Source organism: Coenobita brevimanus, chromosome 71 (assembly GCF_032717465.1).
Source record: "Coenobita brevimanus isolate Jiangsu-jjx chromosome 71, ASM3271746v2, whole genome shotgun sequence".
Taxonomy (NCBI): Eukaryota; Metazoa; Arthropoda; class Malacostraca; order Decapoda; family Coenobitidae; genus Coenobita; species Coenobita brevimanus.
The window spans coordinates 5407272-5434052 of record NC_137024.1 but is presented as its reverse complement, the minus strand read 5'-3'; the positions used below and the strand labels follow the sequence as shown (position 1 = coordinate 5434052).

The following is a 26781-nucleotide window of genomic DNA, read 5'->3' as shown; positions in this document are numbered from 1 at the left end:
TTACACATATGAAAGAAAGTAAATCTCCACAGCAGTAACTATAGAAGAGTTATGTTTATGTGTAGTAGGTTATAACAATAGAAAAACATCCATGGAAGATGTAATAGTCTGTACAGATAGGGGAAAAAGAAAGTTAGTAGCATAGTCTTCAGGCCGGTGTGCGAGGAAGAAACAGTGTGTGTAAAAGTTGGTAGCGATCGGAAGAGTAACCTCACTTTGTCGGCCAATTACTCGAAAACTATTAGACTTATCGATTTCCTGTTACAACCATCATCAATACCACTAAATTCTACGTAAGATCAATACCAGAATGTAAGCCTTTGGTAGCGTTTTGGGGGGTAAAAGGCGAGAGAAATGTTTTTGTTCCTAGCAGTTGTTGTGTGACATGACAAGCGCTCGGAGTAATAACATCATTTTGTCGGCCAGTTACTCGAAAACCATTAGACTTATCGATTTTCTGTTACAACCATCATCAATACCACTAAATTCTACGTATGATCAATACCAAAATGTAAGCATTATGTTACGTGTTGTGCGATGAAAGACGGTGGAAATGAGTGTCTCTTCCCGGCTGTTACCATTGAGAAAGGCTCGTAGTAATACTCTCATTTTCTCTGCCAATTACTCGGAAACTATTGGACGTATCGATTTCACGTTTGAACCATGATGAAGAGCAGGAAATTCTATATATGTACAATACATAAAAATGTAATATTTCTCATAAGAATTCGTGGTTACGTAGACGGGAACATTGCGTACGCCATGCGCGCATCACGAAAGTCAATCACGCACGGAGTGCCTTGTACTTTTTTTCGATTTACTCGAGAACTATGAGGCGTATGGGGTTTTCCCGTCACAGTGGGAAAGCTGGATAATGGGGGCATATTACTATGTAATAAAAACGTTAGGACCCTGGGAAAACTTAGCTCTCAGAGGTCAGTGAAAATTTTTCGAAAATGGCTCTCAGTTTTGAACCATTTTCTCGAAAAGTATACATCGGATCTAAACCAGATTGGTTTCGTTAGAAAGCTGATGAAATTCTCTATAAAAAAAATATTAGATCATTTTCCTGTAGTATGGAAAACATTCAAACGGCGATGTTGGGAAGTCAAAAATGTTTACTCGACATGCCTTCCAGGGCTCATAACTTTCTGTGCTGTTGTTTTCCTGTGTTTTGGTCATGTTTATCAGATAGAACAAACATCCATGCATACCTGGACATAGGTTTCATGGGAATACATTGATTTTTTGGGGGCGAAAATAAGGCAAGAATGTGTTTCATTCGCTCAAATTTGCTCAAATTTGCCGCGCGCGCGCTCACCGCCCAGGCGGCTTCGTAGTCGAAATTCCGGGATCAGAAAACTTATTTTAAACTTATCGTGCGCGAAAGGGCTAGTAACGACTGGAAGCTTGTTAGGGAGCCCTACTCCTTATTTAAATAATGAGCAATAGGTGTTATTTTTCTTTGCTCTCTCACTGGATTCTTAGGAAAATAACAGTTGGAACGTGAAATTGCTCAGAGAGCACAAACTCAGCCATTTTTTTTTTTTTTTTGTGATATTCGTCCCAGCAATGCTGGGACACGGGCATACAAAGATCCCGTCAGAGATGCGCTTAACTTGAGCGAGCTTGAATTATCGAGGGGGTGGGTATTCCCTGACTGTGATGAGTAATAAATGTAAAGGAGCACGGCAACGATGCCAGCGGCATCCATGAAATCATCCCCAGTCCGAGCAAAAGTCGTGTCAGGGCGAGACCTGAGCATGGTAGTGGCTGGGCAGTAAAGAAGATAGTGAATGAGTGGCTCCTCAGATGTGACCAAACAATGGGTGCACGGGTCTGGCTCTGTACCGACAATTTGTTTGTAGCATGGAAACCCCAGACGCAAACGCCTGAGCCTCACTACAATATAGTTGGGTATGCCTTTCGAGGGCAACAAAAGAGAATATGATGTGGCGGTGGCATACCATGTAGCAGAGCGAGAGCCTTCTGTAACCAAAAGCTGATGTTCCTCTCGAGACTGCCTGCTGATGGTAGCAGTGAGAGTGCCAATGACGTGCGAGAGGTTGGGGTGCAGTTGAAATGTGATGTCAGGAAGCGAGCAAGCTGAGCGTGCTGCGTCATCAGCATGCTCATTGCCGCTGATTCCAACATGACCTGGGAGCCAATGGAGAATAATAGTGGCACCCCTACGGACGAGAAGGGATGCAAAAGTAAAAATCGCCGTCAGAAGAAAGACGTTGTCCTTAAGGGAGAAAGATCGTAGCCTCTGAAGGGAGGAAAGTGAGTCTGTGTGAATTATGACACGGTGATGATGATTGTGATGAGCGTGGCGCAATGCACCCAGGATGGCAGCAAGCTCTGCCTGGAAAGCGGATACACCCTGGGAGAGTTCCCAAGATTCAATTGTTTGCCCAGAGACAAAGGCCGCCCAAGCAGAGCCATCAGAGGATACTGAACCATCCGTAAAATAAGTGGCTGAGTCTGGTGAATCTAGAGCCGCAACCCGACTAAGACCCTCTTGACAGAGGAGTGCAGGAATGGAAGTTCGAAGTTTGGCCTCAGAGGGGCATACAGATTTAAAAAGAAGGGGGTCCCATGGTGGTGGATCAGTGTACCCAGGAAAGGGAGAGTCAGGATCTTGGCAGAGGCTCGCAGCAGCTCCCAGTCCATGGATAACAGCAGTTGTAGTCTGGGCCCAGTCACGCTGAGTGGCAGGCTCGGGTGGGCGGCACAAAAGACGTCGTAGGAGGGCAGAGACAGGCAGGTGGGGCCGGCACCATATCAGCTGCAGAGTGATGACTGCCGCTCGTAGTGCAACACGATGCACCAGAGACGGCAAACCACTCTCCATACGGAGATTGACAATCTGGGTCCAGGGTGGAGCACCCAGCATGATACGGAGTGCATTGTTCTGTATGACCTCCAGAGATCTAGAGATTGGTGGAGCGAGTCCGGTCAAACAGATGGCACTGTAGTCCACCAGGGATCAGATGGCATGTATATAAAATGTTCGGAGGACTGAGTACAACGCCCCCAGACTCCACTTGGAGAGATAGCGGAGAGCAGCCAGTCTGGTGGAAGCGCGCTCCCACAGGTACCGAACATGGCAGGCAAAAGTAAAACCCCTGTCAAGCCAGACTCCCAGATACTGATGGACAGTGACAAGGGAGAGCTGCTGCCCCCCAAGCAGCATAGGAAAGTCTGGGGGATGGAGTCCAAAGGGCAGACACTTTGTCTTATTAAAATTAATCTTCAGCCCTAGCTCAGTACACTTGGCGTGCAACCAAGAGAGGGCCGAGTCCGCCTGCGTGAAACAGTCCCTCCTAGTAAAGACGAGGGCCAGATCATCCGCAGAGCAGAGGAGGGTAATGCCAGGCCCATAGTCTACAGTTAAGAGCCCCTCCATAAGGATGTTAAAAAGGAGAGGGCTCAAAACGCTGCCGTGGGGGGTGCCGTTAGGATGTAGGTGAAACGGGGAAAGGTGTCCCTGGAATCGGACCCCTGCAGATCGATCGTTAAAGAAATCCTGGATCCAGGATAGGAGCCTGCCTCCCACACCCCTGGCCGCAAGAGCCGCCAGGATTACAGTGGGGCTTGCCAGTTCAAAGGCTTTCTCGAGGTCGAGGAAGACAGCCATTTCCCTTCCTTCCCTCAGCTCCCCAAGGAATGACGCGAGACTATGAGTGGTACTCCTGCCTGGATGGTAGGCATAAATCCTTGGGTGCAGTGGTCCCAGCCGCCAAGCAAGCCGAGCCCGCACAACCCTCTCAGCCGTCTTTGCAACACAGCTGAGAAGGGAGATGGGGCGCATGGCGGTGGGATCACGAGGCTTCGGAATTGGGTGGGTAACAGCTGTCTTCCACCACCTCGGCAGACGCCCCTCAGGCCACGAGAGGTTGAGCGGATCAAGTAGCCGTTCTCTACCACAATCTCCAGCATGTGACAGGAGAGAATATGTGAGCCCATCGAGCCCCGGCGCAGTGTCCTCCCTGCGCTGCAGCGCTTTGTGGAGCTCCCCACTGGTGATCTGACAGTCAGCAGGGTCAGGCCTATCACACGCTGCCTGAATTGCTGCAGTGCGAGAGGCGGACAGCTGCTCCTGTAGGGCTCTGAAAGACTGCAGAAAATTAGAAGAGGCAGAGCGGTCAGCGAAGTGCTGAGCAAGACGGCTGGCCTCAGCGGCAGGGTCAGGATGGGAGGGAGGGCGAGGAGGGGTGGATCAGAGATGGACCTGATTCTCCTCCATATCTCACGGAGAGTGGAGTGAGAGTCTAGGGTACGACACCATCTGATCCACGCCTCCTCCCTAAGGCAGCGCTTCTCGGAAGCCACATGCCGCGTGACAGCAACCAGGTACCGGTGGTGCGGAGATGTACGGCGCCGCCGGTACCGCTTGCGTGCCACATTGAGTCTCTGGTTCAGTTCCTTGACCCTGTCGCAGTAGAACCAGCCATCTCAGTAGCACCTTGTCGAGCGCTGCCGCAGTGGGATAGCAAGAGAGGCAACTTGTGCCAAAGTACTTGCTACCTGATCTGCTCTGCTCTCGAGGTCTGAGGCAGGAGGGGATGTCTCAAAGGCCGCCGTGAGAGCACAGGCAAAGGCCATGCAGTCCGCCCTGAGTAGGTCCCACCGTGATGGAGGAGGTGGGGGTGGCGGGAGTGGAGCAAGAGGCAGGTCAACAATAAGGGCAAAGTGATCACTTGCAAGGTGGGGGTGGAGTGACCACGACGCCAAGCCTGCTAGTGGTGCTGACACTAGGGAGAGATCGAGGCGACCTCCCGCAATGTGGGTGGCCTCTGCCACATCATTTAATAGGGAGACACCACCCATCTCCTCCAGAAGTAAGGAAATGTGCCGTCCTGCTTCACTGGACTGAAGAGGCGATGATAGAAGGGTGTGGTGGGCGCTAAAGTCACCCCCTATATACACGGCTCCCCTGGCAGCCTGGGAGAACAGATCACCCAACTCCAGGGTGCCTCTCTGGCTCCGGTATACATTATATACCGTCAGGGGTGACGTTGCCAGGTGTAGAACCACTCCCTGGACCTCCACATCAGATCCACAGAAAGGAGGAGGGTCACAATCTGTGCATGCGATGTGGTCCTGTACCGGAATGGCACACCCTCGTGTGACACCACGAACATACAGGAGGAGATGGGTGGTGTAACCCGGAAGACGAAAAGTGGAATTATCTGGGAGCAGGGCCTCCTGCAGAAGAATGATGTGAGGGCGGTCCCTGGCGGCTGCCTCCTGCAAAAGCGGAAGCTTTTGCCTCGCTCCCAGACAATTCCACTGAAGGAGTCTGAGGGAGTTCTCTACTGGCTGTCCGCTGACAATTGCAGATGGTCGTCTTCCTGCAGCACTGGAGAGGCCGTGTCCATTGTAGTGGCCACAGATGGTGTTGGCGCTTGATCCAGATGGGGGCTTTGACGTGGCAGGTGCTTGTTGCAAGGCTGGGCTTTCATGCGTGTGGGCCTGGCCTGCTTGGATGGGCGAGTTGCTCTGTGGGAAGTGGGACGAGTTCTCCCTGCAGAGTGAGCTGGGCGGCATGGGGAAAGAGGGGCACTGAGGCTCGCCTTCTTTCTCTCGATGACCTTGTCAACAAGGCGATCGGCTGCTTCGGTGAGGGGCTCTATTGGGAGAGGGATGTCCAGGCACTTCGCTATTGTTTGAGCAATAGTTGCTGCCAGCTCTGTTGCCAGGGTCCTGAACTCCTCCGTCATGAAAGTCATCACGGTAGGAGTAGGAGCGAGTGGTTGGCTGGGCGCTGGGATGGGTGGTGATGGCAGGACAGACGTCGGCTGTGGATGTATTTCTGCCATGGTCTTGCCCACAGCAAGAGCAGGAGACAACGGTGGGAAGTCCTTCTCGTTGAGAGCTGGAGGACTTGGTATTTTGGAGCGGCGCTGCTGTCCCCAGACAATGGTGCCTGGGGGAGCTGGAGTGGCGCTGACGGTCTGTCTCTCGTGCACCCAAGTAACCTGCCGCTCCCGACCCTGGTTCACGCGTTGAACCCTCGCAGGACAGCTGGGGTGCCAGGCATGGTGTCGCCCCGAGCAGTTGGGGTACTTGGCAGTTTTTGGCTCCTTTGCCTTCAGCCGCTTCAGGCACTGCTCGGTGTCGTGCGCTCCGCTACAGACTCCGCAGACGATGGGGCGGTTCCAGTTTGCGCGATGGTGTCTGAAACGGTGACACTTGTAGCAGCGCAGCGGCTCGGGCGTGAAAGGGCAGAGGTAAAACATTCCCCAATTGCCCAGATTGATGGACTCTACGAGCAGTCCTCGCAGAGTCACACAAACCTGCAGTGTCTCCTGCCGTGTTCGTCGGTTCTCGCACCTTCCTGCCTCCTCTATGAGGTCGTGTTGTAGAAGGATATCCACTGGCATACGCCGGGGATATCCCATCACAACCGTCTTTGTAGTCTGGGCACCCTGAGGTAGCTCCATGATCCTGACGATTGGGGCCTCCTCCTCCACAATCTCCTTCAGGCGTAGATACGATCCCTCTTTGGTGGGGATCAGTACACAGCTTTCGTCGCGGCCAAAGCGATTCATGGCTGCGAGGCCAGGCAGGTGTCATTCCAGAGCCGCTACCGCGTCGTAGCTGGTGCCGTATCCTTCCTGAAGAGGGACACGAAAAGCCGGAAAAGCAGACCACGGAGGCGGAGGAGCCGCGACAGAGACCACGGGGCGAGCAGCAGGAGGTGGCCGTCGGGACCCTGGAGGCTTCAATGCTGGGGGAATGGCGTTTCCCTGTGACGCTCGCTGTGTTTTCCTCGTCACTGTAATGAAGCCGTCATCATCATGAGCAGGAGCAGGAGCAGCAGAAGAGGGAGCTGCAACAGGAGGATGCATGTCCAGGAGAGGTTCAGTGGTGCATACACCGTTGCTGGCGTTTGCAGTGGCAGGAGAAGATGTAGCAGGTTTGGTTGCCGGGTGGTGAGGGTCCCAGGAGGGAAGGGCAGCCTTGGGTGCAGCAGCAGAGGAGGCCTTATTGCTGGAGGTGTTAGGAGGAGGAGGAACCAAAACTTCCTCCTCCATCGCCTCATGAACGTGCTAAGGTGGAAGGGGGAGATGAGGCAGCAGCTCCTCTTGCACGAAGAATGGTTCCCGTGGGTCTGCGAGAGGGAGATAAGGAAGAGGCCTCGCCAAATGTCGACGAGCTGGAGCTAGTGTCTGAAAGACGCTGCTCCCGCTTCGCACCTGGCACAGTAGCAGGGCCCGGAGGCCTCTGCTTAGGAGGCTTGGGAGACAGGGGTGGACAAGAGCCCTGGCCAGACGTTGACAAGCGAGAGCTTCCGTCAGACAGATGATGCTCTTGCTTCGCGCCTGGCACGGGAGCAGGGCGGGAAGGCCTCTGCTTCGCAGGCAGGGAGCTAGCTGGCCCTGTAGGCCTAGGGGACTGGGTCCCCTTCATGGTCTCAGACAGACAGACAGACACACAAACACCCACAGACACCACTCACACAGTCACACAGCCAAATACACTCACACTCACCCTTAAAAAAAAAAAAAAAAAAAAAAAACAGCAGGTTCCTACAGTGACGGGCTACCTATGCTCCCCGCCCTCTAAAGGGCGATAGGAGGCCCCGCCACTGCCCCTTTCGGGTCTTCCCTAATCTAACAGAGCCGCTCTCTGTGCTTCCTATAACCAGCCCCTAATGGGCCCCCTTCATGGAAATGCCCTAACGGCACCCCTTCAGGGTTCGGCTTCGTACCACACAGAGAGACACTAACGGCGACCAGAAAAAAAAAAAAACACACACACACACACAAACACTCTCACAGTCAGGCAGTGGCTGTCTGTCAGGGACAGAGTCAGAGCCAAAGCACAGAAAGAGAAAGAAATCCACTCTCTTTGCCGGAGACTAAGTCCAAAAAGAGTTGAAAACAAGGAAAAACTGGCAAAATTCTATCTCAGTAAATGAGACTAAGTCCAGTCTGAGAGAGAGAGTGGCCAGAGCTCCGAACCAGACAGCGTCTGAGCAAGGTGTGTGTGACAAACCTCAGCCAATGCCATTGCCATTAAAAAGGATCCGGATCAGGATCCGTGGATATAGGATCCGGATCCGAATCCGGATCCGCCCCAAAATTTAATCAATTCTTTCTTGGTCCACTGCCCACTTTTCTACAAAATTTCAATGAAATCCATTGAGAACTTTTGGAGATATTGTGCGAGATACTCCGGATCCGGAGTATCCCTCAAGCCAGTCTTTCTGCTCATCTTTGTCATTACAAGAAGCAAACACCATCTTCAACATTTTGAACTTAACATATACACATCTTGTGTACATGTTTATAATCCTTTCATTACTCTCATTCACGTTTCATCAATTGGGCAGCTCACTGACAATTTCCTCGCGTACACACACTGACTGTATGTATTTCACACCTTAAAGGTGGTATCATACGGTACCTGAAATCGTTGTTTGCCGAAGAAATAACTGCCCACGAAACCGTGGTAGCCGCCAGAGATTTCGTCAGCAAAACTGGATTTGGTCCAAATCCATTCCTGCCCATAGAATCAGGTACAAGACATTTTCTCTGATAGCAGAGTGAACTGAATAGAGAACTTGGATGCTATACTGTAGTTTTTTTTTTTTTAAGTTATAATTCCCTCCTAGAGTGCCTATTCCATTACATATATTATTAATTAGGAAAGCTTAAATAACTTTTTATATCATGCGCGGGTGAAATAATGATGTTGACAATTCAGTTTACATTGGGGGGCGGATACAGCACACTACGCTGGGTGAAGGAGTATTGTATGCTGATTGTATGTATCTCGCCGTTCATTGAACACTGCAGATACGATGGCATCTGGGCAGATGGTATGGAAAAGGGTTGCTGAAATTACCCTTATTGAAAAAATAAGGCCATTCCCTTGTCAAGAGAAGGCGGCTCCACAGCCGCCGTCTCGTGGTTTTGGCCGCCGCTGCTTCTTTGTTCTCAAGTGCCACCACTGCAAGAGCCAATGCAGCAATCACTTTCCCCTCAGCAAATTCAAGAAAAGCCATGTTGCGTCTTATACGTGGCGTTTGAAGAACGTGTGCGATAGGGTTTGTGCCTGGTTCCAGCAAGCCAGGAACGCGTTCCATCAGCAAACCATGATTTCAGGTACCGTGTGATACCCCCTTAACACTCATCCATGTTAGTTCCTGTCTTTATTTCACACAGTACCATGCTGTATGCTTTGCATTCTTGAACACAATCACTGCTCCCATTCTTATTCATTTTTAAAGCCTCTCATACCCCATACATACATATGAACCTACCTGTTTACTGGATCATGGGCAGGCACAGCACTCAAGTCTAAAGTTTGCTATACCTTTCCCAGAGGTAAAAATTGAGGGTGGGGAAACTCTTATCCCTGCCACTCTCCCATTTTACTTTAAGGTTCATAAGGATTACAGGGACAATATTTTCTCTCCTACTCCAGGGAAAGGTTGTAATGTTACCATCCAACGTAGTTAAAGAATTTCTGGATTAAGGAAAAATGTTAAGCTTGACACTCAGTGTAGAGTCACCTGATGGTTGCATTACAACATGCGAGTGAATTACTGGCGCTAAATACACTTGTCTGAAGTTAGCGCAAGTAAAAATATAAAAACGGGATTAATCCCTGAGCTAGATCTCATTAGATCATATAGCCCTGCTAGGATGACAGGAGAGTGTTACCCCTCCAAGCACAGCAGCCACCGGGTGGGGCATGAACCTTCGACTAGTGTGAGAAGAAATTTGGTTAACAGATTGAAGAATTTAATGATCCTCGTGTGGTCGATAGGTGTTAATCAAAACCTTTTTCTTGTCCCTTCCCAGTGTTGCAGGTATGGGTCTGACGGGGTTGTTGTGGCAGGTGGTGGCGGTGGCGGCTGTTATGACTGGCATCAGTGAGGCGGACAGACACGACAGACCCAGACTTGACGTGGCAGCCGAAGTGCAGTTGTCTGCCCTGCCCGCCCACCACCACGCCGCCCACACACATCAGGCCGTGCTGGATCCTGACGGCGTTTTCACAGTGTTCTGGACACCAGACCTAAACAAACAGGTGTGTGGGCCAAGAGGTCATTGGCTGAATCATTTAGGAGGTTTAGTAGCATCTTTTTCTCAGTGATTTATTCTGGATATTTTACCTTCTCCAAGCAGCTGTGTGGGACAAACTCACTCTGTGAAGCTGGCTGGATACCCAGCTTACCCCCAGGGAAGCTAAATATAGTACTGATTAAGAGTGTCTGTATCCGACCCAATTTACTATGTATGTCATTAACAGTTCTACCACTTTCGTACTTTCTCTTGCTTTGTTTTCTGTATCTCTTTTGTTGTCAGGATAACGACAGTGATGACTGCATCTGTTTTGTTACATATGTAACGTCTTTTTTTTTTATTCATTAGTACTACTGCAGTGAGACTTGCTTTCCTGCTGCACTGCCTGTAGTACAACATGATGACAGTAACAATGATGTTGTGTCAGGATCATTAGCACTTATGCCTGTCTCCAACTACACCCCCTGAGGGGCAGTCCCCATCTGTTTTTCCTCAGGGATCTGTTCTCCCATTGACCAGTTTTCCCCATGGACTTAGTTTTTGTCATGAACATATTTTCCCTTATGATCATATTTTTCCCTATTGATCTATATCTCTTCATATATTGTAGAAACTTCGTGGCCACCATTTATATATATGTAACTCTTTAGTCTTGTAATATTTAAGTCTTGAGTTTTGGTTAATGTTATTTTGGTAATCGAAGAGCAGGAGGAGTTAAAGATGAATACAGGGAGTTGATCTTGATTTATTATCTTCAAAGAAAGTTTAAGTTGAGCAGCGTATGTATTACACAGGGACTTAATATACTAAGTCTAGTCGGACCCCTCTTCTTATTTGATCTCTCCACTACCTGCCGGTTTTGTGGCCAGCCCCTTTCTGAGCTCTGATTCCTACATTCTCGTTTAGCAGGGGTCGTGTCATGTGGGCTATACTGTTGTGAAATGTTTTAGAAGCCTGTGTGTGTGTATGGTCACGAGACGCTGTTTGTGGGCTATTGTGCTGGTGTGAGACATTCTGGAGAGGTGCTAACGTCTCTTCCTTTGGCCCCTAGGTTTGACATTGACCTAACGTCTAGATTATGTTATGTATGTTGCTGGTTATTATGTATTAAGATATTTTACGGTCATGACACATAATCATACTATTTCCCCCATAGACCTATTTTCGCCATGGGCCTATTTTCCCTCTTAACCTACTTTCCCCATGGACCTATTATCACCATGGACCTGTTTTCACCGGGGGCCTATTTTCATTATGGACCTATTGTCTCCACGAACAAATTTTCTTCATGGACCAGTTTTCCATTGATGGAGCTATTCCCCTCTTGGGGCTGCTTTCCTTCATGCACCTATTTTTATTCCATGGGGAAAACCGAATCCCCCAGTGGACCTATTTTTTGCCATGGACCAATTTCCCCAGTGGATATATTTTTACCCATTGAGCCTATGTTTCCATTTGGGCCCATTTCCATGAAGGACTGATTCACTCAAGGACGTGTCTTCCCACATGGACCTATTCCAACCATGGACCTACTTATCCCATGGACCTATTCCTCAATGGACCTTTTCCCCCTCCACTCACCAACCCACCTATCAACCCACACACCCATCCACCTGGCACTGACCCGACTCCCGCTAACTGGGGGGTGACCCCCCCTGATGCAATGAGATTTTTAAAATGCATCTTTAGGTTTTGGTTTCATGTCGATTTGACGAATTTGAAGGGAGTTATGACGAAAAAATGATTTTTACCCATTCCCTTTTTTTACATTTGTGGGGCCTACATCCACGGCCTTGGCCCAATTTAGCCCAAAATTTAATAAAAACCACACCAGTAGTAAACAGACAAACCAAGTGAAAACAATACCTGTCCCTGAGCCCCTCTGGGACGGGGCGGGTAAAAAAGAATAAAATATGAGAGGTCATCAGACTGAAAGAATTAAATGTTATCATCTGTAGTAAAGACGGCTTTGATTAATGCCAACTGACTACATTATGATCATTAAGGTACGCAATCCGTGTTTGCTATGTTTGGATTGACAACAATTTGCTTGGTAGACAAGTACATGTTACATTCCATGGTAAGTCATCACGAACTCGAAATTTCCCTAACAGTGTTCCATAGGTCTCTGTTCTCTCACTCACATTCTTCAATCCAGAAATATATTGCATGATATTCCTACACCCCAGTGTCGCACAAACATTGCCTCATATGCAGGTGACATCATCACAATCTCACACCACACTGCAGACACAGCCTGCACACTGCAACAGAACTACCTCAGCACACGACAGACTTGGGCTGATAATAACAGCCCGATGATCACCCCATCCAAACCCACCACCACACTCATCACCACCAGTAAACATGAACACTAACGATGTGCGTTTGCTACACACCCACTTGTGTAAGATCCTTGGAGCGACATATGACAGTGGACTCCTACAAGACACCAAGAGGTGATGCACCCCAAACTTAATGCACTCGGGGTAATTACAGGGCCAAAAATTGAGCAACAAAAAGAACCACTCGCTTTTCGCGATGTCATATACCCTCCCAGGCATGGGCTTCCATCCTATCTAATACTCAGTGCAACACCTTGCAAACCATACAGAACAACGTCCTACCCTTCGGCAATGGTTGCACCAAAACCACTGCCACAGCTCACTTACACTCTGAAACTAAAGCCTTGCCTGTCAGAGATACCTTGACATGAAAGTCACACAGTTCTATGTAGCAGCCTATGCCAATAAAGAACACCACTGTCATCACATGGCAGAGACACACAACACACCAGTGCACATAAAACAATCACCACACAAATATTATCAGACCCTCTACAGCAACATCCTACCTTCAGATATTCCAGCATAAGCATAAGCATTTCAAGTGCAAGGCAATACAGCACCTTGTTCAGAACGCCATATTACAAGCCCCCTCCCTCCTGACATCCACCTGTCAAAGGTGTCCTTCAAAATGATATGACCAATTTCACCTAGGTAGGCTTAGATCAGGACATCATCCAGCCTTCCTCAACCACCAGGTTAGATAAGGGTTTGGTGGAATCACAGATGACACGTGCCCTGGTTGTAGAACAGACCCACACAACGTAACATACATAATGGAGCACTGCACAGCACATGCCACTCTAAGACGCAGACACATCAACTGGGTAGAAAACCTATGGAACAACCCCATAGGGACATGCTGCATACCTTCAGTCAATGGGTCTGCTCAAACAGATGGGCCGGTATTGAGCAACAATAAAAACTAAGTCTCAAGACAACGATATCAGAGCTAAGAAGGTAAACCTGTGGAAAAGCTCTCAATTTTTTTGCAATAATTTTTGCAACATATAATGAAAGCACATGTCTGACCTTGCTGTAACGCTACTGACTACACTCTGTAATGTGGTATGGATGCTGATTACATTGGACAATTTCAAGTATTCCATAAGTGGCCGTGGAGGGGCTGCTTACAATTTAATACTTTCCTTGTAGCTGAGGCACGTACACATCTTTTTCCAGCCTAACAACAGAAGATTTTGTTCAGCTGGGAGGTCCTAGCAAATCATTAAAAAACCATCTTGAGTGACTCTTTCTCCACTCTTGGTACGCTCAAGGAATCAAATTAGCATAACACTAAACGATTTTGTTCACCCCAACAGTCGAATGGTTAAGGCAGCTTCTGCTGTGTACATGTTTCTCTACAGGGGTATTGTGGGATATAAATCCCCACACATGCGGCTGGCTAGTGTCCATATTCTTGACCAACGACATAATGACTGGCGTGCTATGTTTTCCCCGACAGTGTTGCTGTGTCAGTCTATATATATATATATATATATTTTAGTGCTAAGCATCTCTGTCCCTGACGGGAGGTGGTGTGGGAGACCCATGATCACACCTTTGACTGGCTAGGGTTCGTGTTTCCGGCCTGTGTCGGGTGTCGGGATGGCTGGTGGGTGACATTTTCCCTAACAGTTTTGCTGTTTCAGTGATATGCTTCCTGTCCTATTAATAAGTACTAGTGTTCCGATGCAGTAGGTGGTGTGGGAGATCCATGCTCCCACCCGTGGCTAGCTAGGGTTCATGTTTCTGGCCTATGTCGAGATGGCTGGTGTGTTATAGTTTCCCTGACAATGTTGCTGTGTCAATGTTATGGTTCTTTTGGTATTCCTAAGTACCAGTGTTTCAATGCAGGAGGTGGTGTGGGAGATCCATGCTCGCACCCTTGGGTGGCTGGGGTTCGGGTTCTCGTCTAATGGCGGGATGTCTGGCGGAGACATGATCACCGCCTGGGTGAAGGACGGACAACTGTTCCTACAGGACCGCCACGGCGTGGGTGAACTCACACCACCCCTCGACGACCACGCTGATTGGCGGCCACTGCATGCACACGAGAACAACACACACACCGTCCTTGTTGTGGCCAGGGACATCAATACCTGCGACCCGCACGACTACGTCCTTACGGTAAATGTGAGATTGCAGTTGTTGGAAGAGACTGAGTAGGCCCACGGTAAGGAGATACCACACCGATTTACGTGGGCGAACCTCAGCACAATGTCGAGCACACTTGACATGCTGTGTTGCTAGCTCTATTGTGTGAATGTCAGTGTGAAATTATATTGTATAGTTGAGGTGTAGCGTTATACTGTATACTGTACGTGTGTCACCTGTAGAGTTACGGTGGTGCCACAGGAGCAGTTTTATGGCAGATTTATCTCAGGTAACTCGATGATGGTGGTAACTTTTGAGAGGTTGCTTGTGGCTGTGAAAGTTTGTGTTAAATGTTCCTTGAAAAATTACCGAATGTTGCGAAGACAGTGTTGCTAGGAAAAAAAAAAATGCCAGAAAACCTGATCATGTGATGTTGTTTGACCTTTCTAGTTGTGTTTCTAGGTTTCCTGTGCTTGAGGGGTTTTGCTCTGAGTAGGGGCATACAGTTTTATGCGAATTACTTAATGTTTCTTAATTTTGTTCATTCCAACCAACAAGACGATTTTTTTGTTTCGAAGATACCACTTGTAGTGAAAGATTTAACGACGGAAATACATAACCCGTCTACTTGGAAAAGTCCATCCCAATCTGAATAAAATACTTGAGCAAGAATAAAAACAGAAAAAAAGATATAACTGGACTGACGGGATTAAAGCTGTGTGCCAAATTTTTTATGACAGAATGAGACTGTGCGGCTGCTGTACGCGTGGGGAGACAGCGACCCCAGTGACGAACACCCTTCCTACCACGGTCCTCATCGGGGAAACAAGTACGTCACTGATGTCACGTGTTTGACACTTGGCCAACTACTATACTCACGTTACACTATCTTGGCCAAAACTTTCCATTTCTCCAACATGAATGCTGAACTGTAGGAATACATTAGCAATGGAATATGATGCTGATCAAAGAAAAATGCTATGGAAGGAATGTAGAACCGTAGCATTGTATTGTTCTACCACTGACCTACGTGAAATTAGCTGCGAAAGGACGAAAATCTAGGCCAAGTTAGAGTACAGAAAGTATAGTGCACTTTCAAGACCAGTCCAGGCTGACTGGGCCAGTTTCATGGAAGTTCCAGCGAAGCAGTTCAACCTGTCCAGACCGGACTACTCGTCCCGTCTCCTGGGCTGAACTGACGAGCTGCTTGTACACAAAGCTGCACATTAGCACCAAGCGAAAAGGGTAGTTTTTGGTCAAGGGTAAACACCTGATGGCACAAAGACTGTCAGTGTACTCAAAAGATAAATGTTAAAACAAAAATGGATTTCATGTAATAGACAGCCAGTACTAATGTGGGAAGGTGATAATTATAATGCGGGTTCTTAATGAAATTAATGATCACTAAGACCTAAATTGAAGCCACTCATTTATGCATAAACTAGTGGAAAAATCATGTCTGCAGAAGAACTTAAAATTTTTAAATCTCAAAGGAATATAAAAAGTAAAAACGGCAGTAGCAAGTATTCTCCAGCAGTAATTCCTCAAGGGCGAGAACTGTAACATTGGTTTAAGGTAATTTTATTTCTATCTTGCTCTAACTGCGTGTGGTAAGAATCTCAGTATCAGTTTATGAATGATGGTAAACAGACTACCCTATCACATCTCTTAATGACTCTGACCTTAATCAATCACACTACGTATTCTCTTTCAGTAATTTATTTACATAACTCAAGTAATTGCTTCTTTGTTGCTCCCACTCGATTCTCCCATTCAAGAGGAGCAGCATTCAGGAGAGGACTGGTCTCAGTCCATTCTCACAAGCGTCTAGAGAGGCCCAGGCAGTTTAGATCCTCCTGGACTGGTCCAGGCCGAGGTTGATGGCAAGCTGGTGATAGGGAGAGCTGGAGCTCCCGTTTCACCAGCCCTCAGGACTTGATCCTGTCCATCTCCCAGTGCATTCATTTACACAGAGAGTAGGCCAGGATGCTCTCATAATACCTCTACCTTCAACTGTCTACACCACACTACATGCGCATAACGTATCACACCTTCTATTCACTGTCTTTAGTAATGGCCACTGCAATCTTACTGTCAAATGAGGTGGTACCTCGGATTGCCACCACCGGCAGGGTAGGGCTGGCGGCACAGGGTCCTCCCAGTCGCCATCAAGCGACTGTGCCGGCAGCGACTGTTGCTATTTCCGGGAATGCTCGTCAGCGAAGAAGTGAAAGTGCAGCCTTATTCTTCACCAACATCCGCGGCCTTACCACAAATATAAACTCAGTTCATTTTTTCCTTCACTCCATATCCCCTTTGGCCCTTTACCTCACAGAACCACAAATCTCACCCTGTACTGATATATCTCCATTTTGTTTTCCCGGTTACCATCTTCTTACAAACTTCCGTAACAAGGGCGACACCTGTTCTTATACTAAATCCTAATATGCAGTTGTCACTATTTTAAACTTCACTTCATCCAGTTTTTATTACTCATTATATAAACTAAATTGTCAAAACATTACCAAATATATTTGTGTAGTTTATCGTTCCCCCAATGCTTCTTCGGAACCCAGTGTACTGTGTATGATTCCATATCTACCCAGTTGAGTAACCTTAACCTTGCCCTTAGCACCGAAATTACCATTTTGGGTGATTTTAACATACATAATGTTGAATGGTTATTGCATTCTGTCTGGACTGACAAAGCTGGTCTAGAGTGCGAGCTGTTTGCAGAATCGTTTAACCCGCTCCATCCCGACCACTTTTCCACCACTGACTCCCCCCAATCCCGACCATTTTTGGAATTTTTTTTTTTTTGGCTCAGACCTCCGCTTTTGGTGAGAAACATTGAAAATTCATAGAGAAATTGCTCACCTGAGGTTTAAAATACCGTATCCAGGTACCAGTACCTCCTTACCTTACTGGGTTTTCTAACAGCCTGGCACCAAAGAAAACGAGTTCTATGGGAGGGTAACTATTTCACACCACTCATAAACGGTATTTATTCATTTACTTGGTACGAATTTATATGTAGTACGAGAGTATATTGGTTTTCAAACAGTAATATAGGCATTATAAGCATTGTTTCACTCACTAACTCATCACCATACTTGACCCTTTTTTGCCACATTACCTGATCATCATTTCTGACTGTTTCTTCCTCTAATACTATGTAAAGTTTGTCCTCCACATTGTCATCGATTGGGGAGGCACTCTGGCCCTGAATTTCATACCGTGGCATGACATGGCTTTACTAGCCAGGTCACTGATAACAGGTGAATTGCTGAGACAATGGCATGCAAGGGGGGGGGAAGGTCATGTTGGGTAAGGCATTGTCTCTGCCTGACATCTTGTAGAGGAAGGTGTCCCATGTATACGTACCAAAAATCACTCGCGAAAATTGAAAATTGTGCAAATTAGGGACCTTGCAATTGATTTGCGTTTATGTACGTCGACGGGATTGCCAGTGACAAAACGTGTGGACGTTAATTCACGTCGATGGGACGCCGCGGGTTAATCTCACCCAGTTGGTAAAGCAACCAATGAGAATACCTGATAATCCTGACCATAATGCCCATCTCTTGGATAAATTCTTGACAAATAATCCAGATCAATACAGGATAGAGGTACTGTCACCACTTGGATCCTCTGACCACAATCTCATCAAAGCCTCATTAGTTAACCCTCCCACACCTCGATGTTCTGAACCTGTCAGGGTGACGCGATGGTACTTTGATAGGGCAAACTGGGATGGATTTATAAATTATCTTGCTGACATTCCATGGCAGTCTTTCTTCTCTAGTGATCCCAATTCTACCCAGTCCCACATTTGCAACTTAATACTAGCTGGTATGGATTTATTCATACCAAGTCAACAGTTCACTAAAAGATCGAACTCTCCAAAATGGTTTGATGGCAACTGTGCCAGAGCAACAGCCCAAAAGTCATTAGCATATAACCTTTACTTAAAATAAAAAACATCTGAATCACTCTCCCAATTTAAAATTGCTAGAAATCATGCAAAAGCTGTATTAAGTCTATCTAAATCAAACTTTCTTCAAAAGCAAGCATCAAAAATACTTAACAACCCAAATGACAATAGAATATTCTGGTCAACTCTTAATTCTTTCAATAATAACTTTAACAAGTCATCTTCCATTCCCCCACTAAAATCTCCAGATGGCAACATTACAAATGACCCGTGTGGGAAAGCAGATATCTTTGCCAGTACCTTTGCCAGAAACTCTACCATAGATGATATAGCCAGAATGTCCCAGTACTGGAGCTTGACTCTCCCGAAATTGCCCCACTTAAAATACAGACAAGATATGTAAAATCCATCCTAGACAATTTACCTACCAACAAAGCTTCAGGCCCAGATGGAATTCCGCCTATTGTTTTAAAAAGTGTTCCCCTGAACTTGCCTCTGTTCTAGCTAAATTATTCAAACTATGCATACGTACTTCTTTATTCCCAAATTCATGGAAAGAAGCCAATATCCACCCAATTCCGAAGAAAGGAAGTTCGTGTGACCCCTCTGATTACAGACCAATAGCTGTCACATTTTCTCTTGGTAAGGTATTTGAAACTTTAATTAATAAGTACATTGTTAAACATCTTGAATCCAGCAACTTAATTAGTGATATACAATATGGTTTTCGCCATGAAAGATCCACCATTGACATATTCAATCTCCTAACTCATACCATCCATCAATCAGTTGATCTACATGGAGAAACTCATGCAGTAGCTCTTGATATTTCTAAAACTTTCGACAGAGTATGGCACCGTTCCCTCATGTCCAAACTCCCTTGCTATGGACTAACGTCTTTTGTTCCTTTGATTTCTTCATATCTTAGACAGGAAAATAAGTGTAAAAGTAGATGATGTATATTCCAATTTCCACTCAGTTAACCCTGGCATGCTGCAGGGATCAGTTCTGGCGCCAACCCTATTTCTGGTTCATATTAATGATCTCTTATCTGTCACCCACAAACCCATTCACTCATATGCAGATGACTCAACACTACATAGTTCATTCAAACTCAGACACCCATTTACAAAGTCTAATATCTCTACCTCTCAACTCAGTACAGCCATCTCCATAAATCAAGATCTATCTATGATCAGTGAATGGGAACAAAACAACCTTGTCTCTTGTAATGCTAGTTGTACAGTTTACTAATGGACAGATATTGCCAGATTCGTACATTACCTTCAGTGCTACTAATATTCTCATCTCCAAAAGTATTGAAATTCTTGGCATCTCACTTAACAATGCCCTCAGCTGGACCTCTCATGTCAGATCACTTGCTAAAACAGCCTCAAAAAAATTGAATTATTGTACAGAGTCCGTAACTTCTTTGCTGGTGAGCAATTAGCTATAATTTATAAGAGTCATGTGTGCTCTCAGCTTGAATATTGCTCACCCTTGTGGAATGGTTGTGGAGAGGTTGCATTAAAACAACTAGACAAAATTCAGAACAAAGCTGTTAGAATCATTAACAACCCTTCCATTACAAATAAACTACCTCCCCTGCAAGTAAGAAGGAATGTTGCCTCCCTTGCATTATTTTACAGATATTTTTTTGGCAAATGCTCAGACGAAGTTGCATCCATGATGCCACATCTCCATGCCTTCCCTCGTGCTACACGGGCGTCTGGTAGCTCATGACTGGAATGTCATTCAGCCATATTGCAGAACTTCTGCCTATCAGAATTCTTTCATTCCCCGAACTGTATCTCTCTGGAACTCACTCCCCCAGAGTTGTTTCCCTCCAAATTTCAACCCACATTTGTTCAAGTCTAACTGTTACAGATATTTATGAAGAGAGGACACCAGTAATCTGGTGTATGGATTTTTTTTTTTTTTATTCATTTGTTTTTCCTTCCTCCGTTCTGTTATTTAAAAAAAAAAAATCCATTGCTGCCATGAGTCATCGACACTAATAGCTGTTGCTCTGTGCACATATTTTTGTGAACTTTCTTCGTATTATGTTATAATGTATGTTTTGTATATTTTACCTTGCCTTTAAGTCTGTGTACCCTGCCTGCCTCTGTGTACCCTCATAAGCCTTTATTTCCATCAGGTTCGCCTTAGTGTTGATGCCATTCCACCAGAAGGTGCCAGAGGATGCGCAGGTGTGGCGGGTGAGTCAGAGTGCCACTTTGCCACACACGCAAGACACATTCTACTGGTGCCATGTTGAGAAGATACCAAAGTGGCAAAAGAAACACCATTACATTGGGGTGAGTCGTGTCACTGTATAGACACAAATGGAACACATGACAACAGAGGCCAGTATCTCAATCAGCAATAAAATCAGAGTGTACAGATATATAATTACCTGCTGAAAAAGGTACCGGAGAGCAATGTATTCTTACTGTCGTGTTCCTCCTGTTCTTTCTCTTCTCCTGGATGAAAACTTTGATTTAAACCTTTACCTTACTAACGTTACCCCGTGTTCAATGCCCACTTTCACAGGTTGTGCTCTTTCATCCCATCCAATCTTGTTTACCCAGCCCCACCTTATCATAACTCCTGCCTTTCAGTAAATACATGAACGAATGCATGAATAAATGAATAAACAACAGACAAATAAATATTAGTGATGAAAAGAGAGGCAACATTTCCAAGAAATTCATATTTCCCAAAGTTTGTTTCTCATGTACATATACATGTATCTGTTTGTAGCTCATATGGAAAGAATCACAGAGCAATCAGAGTGGGAGGCATATTCAAACTGAACTCACCTCTACCGTAACCGCTTTCGAAAATACGGTACTGGCTGCTTTTTGCCACGATAGGGTCTCGAAGAAAGCCACGTATGATCCTTGCCGTGTACAGTGAATTCGTTTTCTGCGTTGATCTAGGGTTATGCAGCCATTCTGTTACACTGTGGTACTAAGGTGCAAATAATTCCTTCACCATATAAAGGATAACTTGCACCTATTGTTGCTTTTCCCAAACTACCTACCTCCATAACTACTTACCTTCCTTCCTACCTTACCCCCTTGCCTGCCTCTCTTACTACTTCCTTTCATCCCTACCAACCTGTATACCTACCTACCTCCCTGTCTGCTTCCCATTCTGCCTCCTTGCCTACCTACCTACTAACCTAATCCCCTCCCCTGACTCCCGACCTCCTTACCTCCTTGTCTACATGCCCACATACCTTTCCACCTTCCAACTTTCCTGCCTACCTACTGCTCTACTTCCCTACCTATTTGCCTGACTGTTTCCCCCACTTATTGAGTCAGCAAGTCAGCGACACAGGCCGGTATGCAAAGTTTTTGCAGATTGCCAGTTTGCAGTGGGTTGTATCAAAATTGTGATGAGGGTTTAAGTTACTGGATTTTGAAATCCTTTACCGATGACAAAAACATTTTTGGTCACTGTGACTTTGGGCGTCCACCACTGCGACGGGCGCACACAACAGAGGATTTGTTCGACACCTCAGTCTTCTAAATCGGTCCATAGCTGCATCTACCTTGACTGAGGCCGGATGAAAGAACGGACGGAAAACTCTCATCCCGGCTCAGCGCGCTAAGGCCCTCAGACTTTATCTCTGGAAACCGGTCCTTTTATTGGAATGGGTGTTTTTCAAAGAGTACAAATAGACTTTGGGTGTTTTGGTGTCTGATGATTTCGCGCTCGTCTTTTGGTGATTCTGTACCTGTCTTTTTACATTCTGGGGGATATAAAATATATTTAAGGGTCCAAAATGAACATACAAAAACTTTCTCTTGATATTAAGTCCAGATACAGTATATGAATAGTAATTTTAAGACTAATGAGCCCAGAAATAAAGTTACGAGGTCGTGGCAACGTGGTGGTAAGAACAACAAAGGTAACACCAAGAAGACACAGAAATGAACATAACTTTGGGAACTGTAACAAAACACTTCCTCTTGGGATTGGCAACAATAAAGCAATTACACTCTGCGCTCACATAGGTTCACTTTGCATATCATAATGCACGTGAGGAAGACGATGATGACGAAGAAGGAGAAGAAAAACTTGGAATTTTTAGAATGAAAGGGACAATTTTTTGCTCAAGGATTTAGCCAAGTAAGGTTCGCCTGATGAATGACTGGATTTGATGAACACTGAGTGACCTCAGTGGACCAAAAGTTAATATTATCGAAAACTGCAGTCTTGAAGTAAGTCAAGTTAATTATAATAAAAATGCTTTCACTGAACAGATTTAACCTGAACTGATTACCCACTTGACCTGAGGTAACCTTAAAGAATATAAATTATCTTGACTGTGCCCAGACTTACTTAAATTGCTTAAAATTACTAGAATGAATGTAACCAAGTATGAATGCTTCAGAATGGGTGTCAGTGGGTGCATATTTTATTTATGGGCGCGTTTACTCTATATTCATGCTTGTATTTTGTTCATGGCTTTATTATTTCTACAGTTCAGCATGATATACGGGAGGAACGCTCGTAGTAACCTTCATCACGTTGTTGCGTACGAGTGCCAAACGCAGGACGGAACTGATCCAAGTCGGGTTTTGGAGCAGTATGTAGGACACCCGGGCTATGAGTGCAAAACACGCAACATGCCAGGTAGGTACTGTACAGTCATACGAAAAACTATCGTTACCCTTCAGAGCTATGCACTGTGACACAAAGACGAACTATTGTGAAAGGATGGGACAGGAAAGTTTGTACCGCAAACCCGTCAATGTCGGTTATGTGAGACACAGATAATAGAATTTTTGCTAGAGGTAATAAAAGCTAATTAGATCGTTTGTGTCTGTCCATATAGCCAATACGTTCTATTATCTGGCACCAAATTCATTAAATAAAAATATAACAGAATGGTGTAGAGTCGAAAACACACATGCAGACCGGCAATGAGTATATGCACCCATGCCAGTCATGTGATAGTAATTCAGCCGATACAGGCCAAGTTAGTAAATTTCAGTGTAATAATGATTTGTACTGCTTTCTACATATAATAAATGTTGCATAGAAGGAAAATAATAATATGCGTTCAGTCTCATTGCTTTAATATTTTGTATACCCACCCCATGCTTCCACAACAGCCTCTAGACGCCGACACATGGATGCCACTAACTGAAGCATCCATCTGAAACATTTAACCACCCATTTAAAGCAAACAAATGCACTCGTGCACCCCTGCTACACTATGATAAAAAAAAAAAAAACAGTCGATGCCTATAGATTTATTACACTTCAAAATAATTTATTTGTTGTATTCTATAGATGGTAAGTGTTGAATAGTAGGAAAATAATACATGTGCCGAGTTTCATTATTAATCTCTGACGGGGCGCTCAGGGTAACGCAAACACATCCTATATATTATCCTGCCATATGGCTCACTCTTGCTTATTATTCCAACTCTTGTAATGAGATTGTGATATGGCAACTCTAGATAGGGGAGGGGCAAACAGCAAGGACCGGCAACGCTAGACAGGGGAGGGGCGAACAGCAAGGACCCGCCCACATAGCCCAGCTAACGTTTACAGAGGTTCGTTATGCATCGAACATAATTGGGGGTAACGATAGTTTTTCTTATGACTGTACAAAACGTTGCCGATGAAAGTGACGCTGCCCCTGTCCGTAGTACGTACACATCCATTTGTTTCTTGCCGAAGGGTCAAGAGGGAGAGGAGGAAGAAAGCAGACAGCTGTAGTGAGGGGATGATGGTTGGATGAACTGAGGGCAGAATGAAGCAGAAGTGATTCCTGCTAGGAAGAGAGGAGGGAGTGAGGGAGTTGCTTTACCACTATTTATTTTCGTGAAGACTATTACGAAACAAACATTGACTTGCTATGATTTTTGTGAATCCATGAAAGCTAGAGAATATAAATATTTTTCAAACCACACCTATCCAAAGCTGAAAACACTCCCACCACCATTTCACGACTCATGCTTCCTAAGGGATGCAAGGGGTGAAGGACTGGAAAACTAGACACTTTCCGAGTTTTGGAAAATCTCGCCAAACAAAAGCTTCACTTTCGGCAACCATTTCATTAATTTTAAGCATTACATGTATTTCTTTCCTTTGGCATTTTTTCTTCGAGTGGGAGTAGCTTCTGTAATCGTCTGTTTTGTACTGTATATAAGTATGTTAACAAAATATCTCACACATACCTGATCCAATTTTGATCAAACTCGGCACATATACTGTACTTTGTGTGGGTCTGGAAAGAAGTAAAGCGATTTTTGTGCTGAACAGTCAAATGTCAAGGTCACATGTCGAGATCAAAATTCATGGCACAGTGTCATGGCGCAGCATTAAATATACCATGAATGTCTTTTCTGTTCATTTATCTGACTTAGCATATACATTGTAGTAGTCTGGGAACAAATTATTTGATTACCTGCCGCGATAGCGAAGCTGTTATTTTTTTTCAATTTTGTGTGTGTGTGTGTGTGTGTGTGTGTGTGTGTGTGTGTGTGTGTGTGTGTGTGTGTGTGTGCGTGTGTGTGTGTGTGTGTGTGTGTGTGTGTGTGTGTGTGTGTGTGTGTGTGTGTGTGTGTGTTAGCACAATAACTTCGCAACCGCTCAAGATATCATCAAGAAATTTTACAAGTTTGTGATAGGGGAAAAAAAAAAAAACACGAGTTCGAAATTGGTGAAAGTAGGCCTAAGTCAAGGTCTGTCTGTCTGTTATCACGATAACTTCGCAACCGTTCAAGATATCATCACAAAAATTTACAGGTTTGTAGTAGGGATGAAAATCTACGAATCCAAATTGGTGAGCGTAGGTCAAGGTCAAGGTCATATTCTGAGCCGCGCTAGATATCTATCGGCTAGCGGCTGGTGTGATTCCTCCGTTGGGGGGGGGCCTCTAATTTTGAATGAGAGTGATCAGAAGGTAAGGTCATGGATATAGGCCAAAGTTCAAGGTGCAGCATCAGCGAGTCGGAGTATCTCGTAAATGAATAATCCAATCTGAATCAAACTTGGCACATAAGTTCTCTGGCTGTGTCCAAGGAGGGCCAGTCCCTAAAAATATACCAAATCTGAGTTTCGCCGAAGAATTTCCATTGTAAGTGACGTATTACTGGCTGGTAAAAACGCCAATCTCTTGACTCGTGGGGAGGGTTTCACATGTACCTTAAAAAATTACAATGAAAACCTGAATTTACAACGGGGTTTGGCATCTTTTACCTCCCCTGAAAAACGAGATTTCTGGACAGTGGCCCTTCTTGCACTCTGCTCAAGAATTGTGTCGGGGGATGCAAAGAAGTAATCATATTTTTGTAAAGATCGATGGTAGGTCAAGGTGGAGATAGAGGTCAAGGTCTGAATGCAGGGTCATGCTCAATGTCTCAGAACTTTTTACTTTTCTGGTTATGTAGCTTTGAATGGAATTTGCTTCACCATTCTCTGTCCAGTTTTAATAACCTTCCAATAACTATTCCCTTACAGAATTTCAGATAATTTGGTCGTGGACAGTCTTCCTCTGTGTTATTTCAGTGTTCACACAGACCCCTGTTTAGAGGGTTCATTATTATTCATGTACTCAATATGTATTTTTCATTTCCTTGTTAAAGCTTCAATAATTAGCAGAAAAGCATCAAAATACTACCTTTTCCAAAGACACAAACTATTTCATTATGTTGTACTTTTCAGATACGTAAGTACATAAAAGAGACACACTTTTTTTTTTTTTTTTAATTATCATGTCTTATATTGGTCCGAAGTTCTTTAAATTGCTTTAATGGACATCATTAGCAAAACACAAAAACGAAGCAGATAGCATCACTTTGAAAACATTCATATGGACAATTGCGTTCGTCAGTGGACTGTGAACTGGGTGGAGGAGCAGGGCAATAGGGTTTAATTGCCGCCTTGAAAGGTATTGCAAAGATAATGCAATACCTTTCATAGACAGCTGGGACCGGTTTTATGGACGGAGTGCCTTGTATAGTTGGGATGGGACTCATCTTAGCAGGCAGGGTGTTACTGTTTTAGCTGGAATGATAGATAGGGAGTTGGAGGGATTTTTTCGAGATTGAGAAGTAGGTGTACAGGAAGATGCAGCAACTACACTCAGAAATCATTATTACCATGTTTGGATAGATGCATCGATACTGGCAAAATTAAGAACAAAAGCTCAACCAATAGTGTAGATACATCCACTCAGGCACCTCAAATTGAGCAGGCGATGATAGATGATAGAACAAGCGATGATAGAAGGGCGATAAGCGATAGTACAAAAAATTGTTATATTAGTAAAGTAAAGAGTTTCCCAGTTAGAGGCATAACTACTAGTAATAATCTGAAAGTGTACTACACA

At 45.3% G+C, this 26781-nt stretch overlaps 2 protein-coding genes across 2 annotated transcripts in view; one reads left to right on the top strand and one right to left on the bottom strand.

Moving 5' to 3' along the window:
- The window catches only part of LOC145406681 (DBH-like monooxygenase protein 1), a 588166-nt gene that overhangs the window by 200937 nt on the left and 360448 nt on the right, over window positions 1–26781 (bottom strand). The gene's annotated exons all lie outside the window — the stretch shown is intronic.
- The window catches only part of LOC145406584 (DBH-like monooxygenase protein 1), a 94380-nt gene that overhangs the window by 21771 nt on the left and 45828 nt on the right, over window positions 1–26781 (top strand). The window contains exons 2-6 of the mRNA XM_080277661.1: window positions 9822–10050; window positions 14249–14521; window positions 15229–15317; window positions 20581–20740; window positions 22919–23069. Coding sequence (XP_080133787.1) covers window positions 9832–10050; window positions 14249–14521; window positions 15229–15317; window positions 20581–20740; window positions 22919–23069 — 892 coding nt within the window. The 5' untranslated portion in view covers window positions 9822–9831. The remainder of the gene's footprint in view (window positions 1–9821; window positions 10051–14248; window positions 14522–15228; window positions 15318–20580; window positions 20741–22918; window positions 23070–26781) is intronic.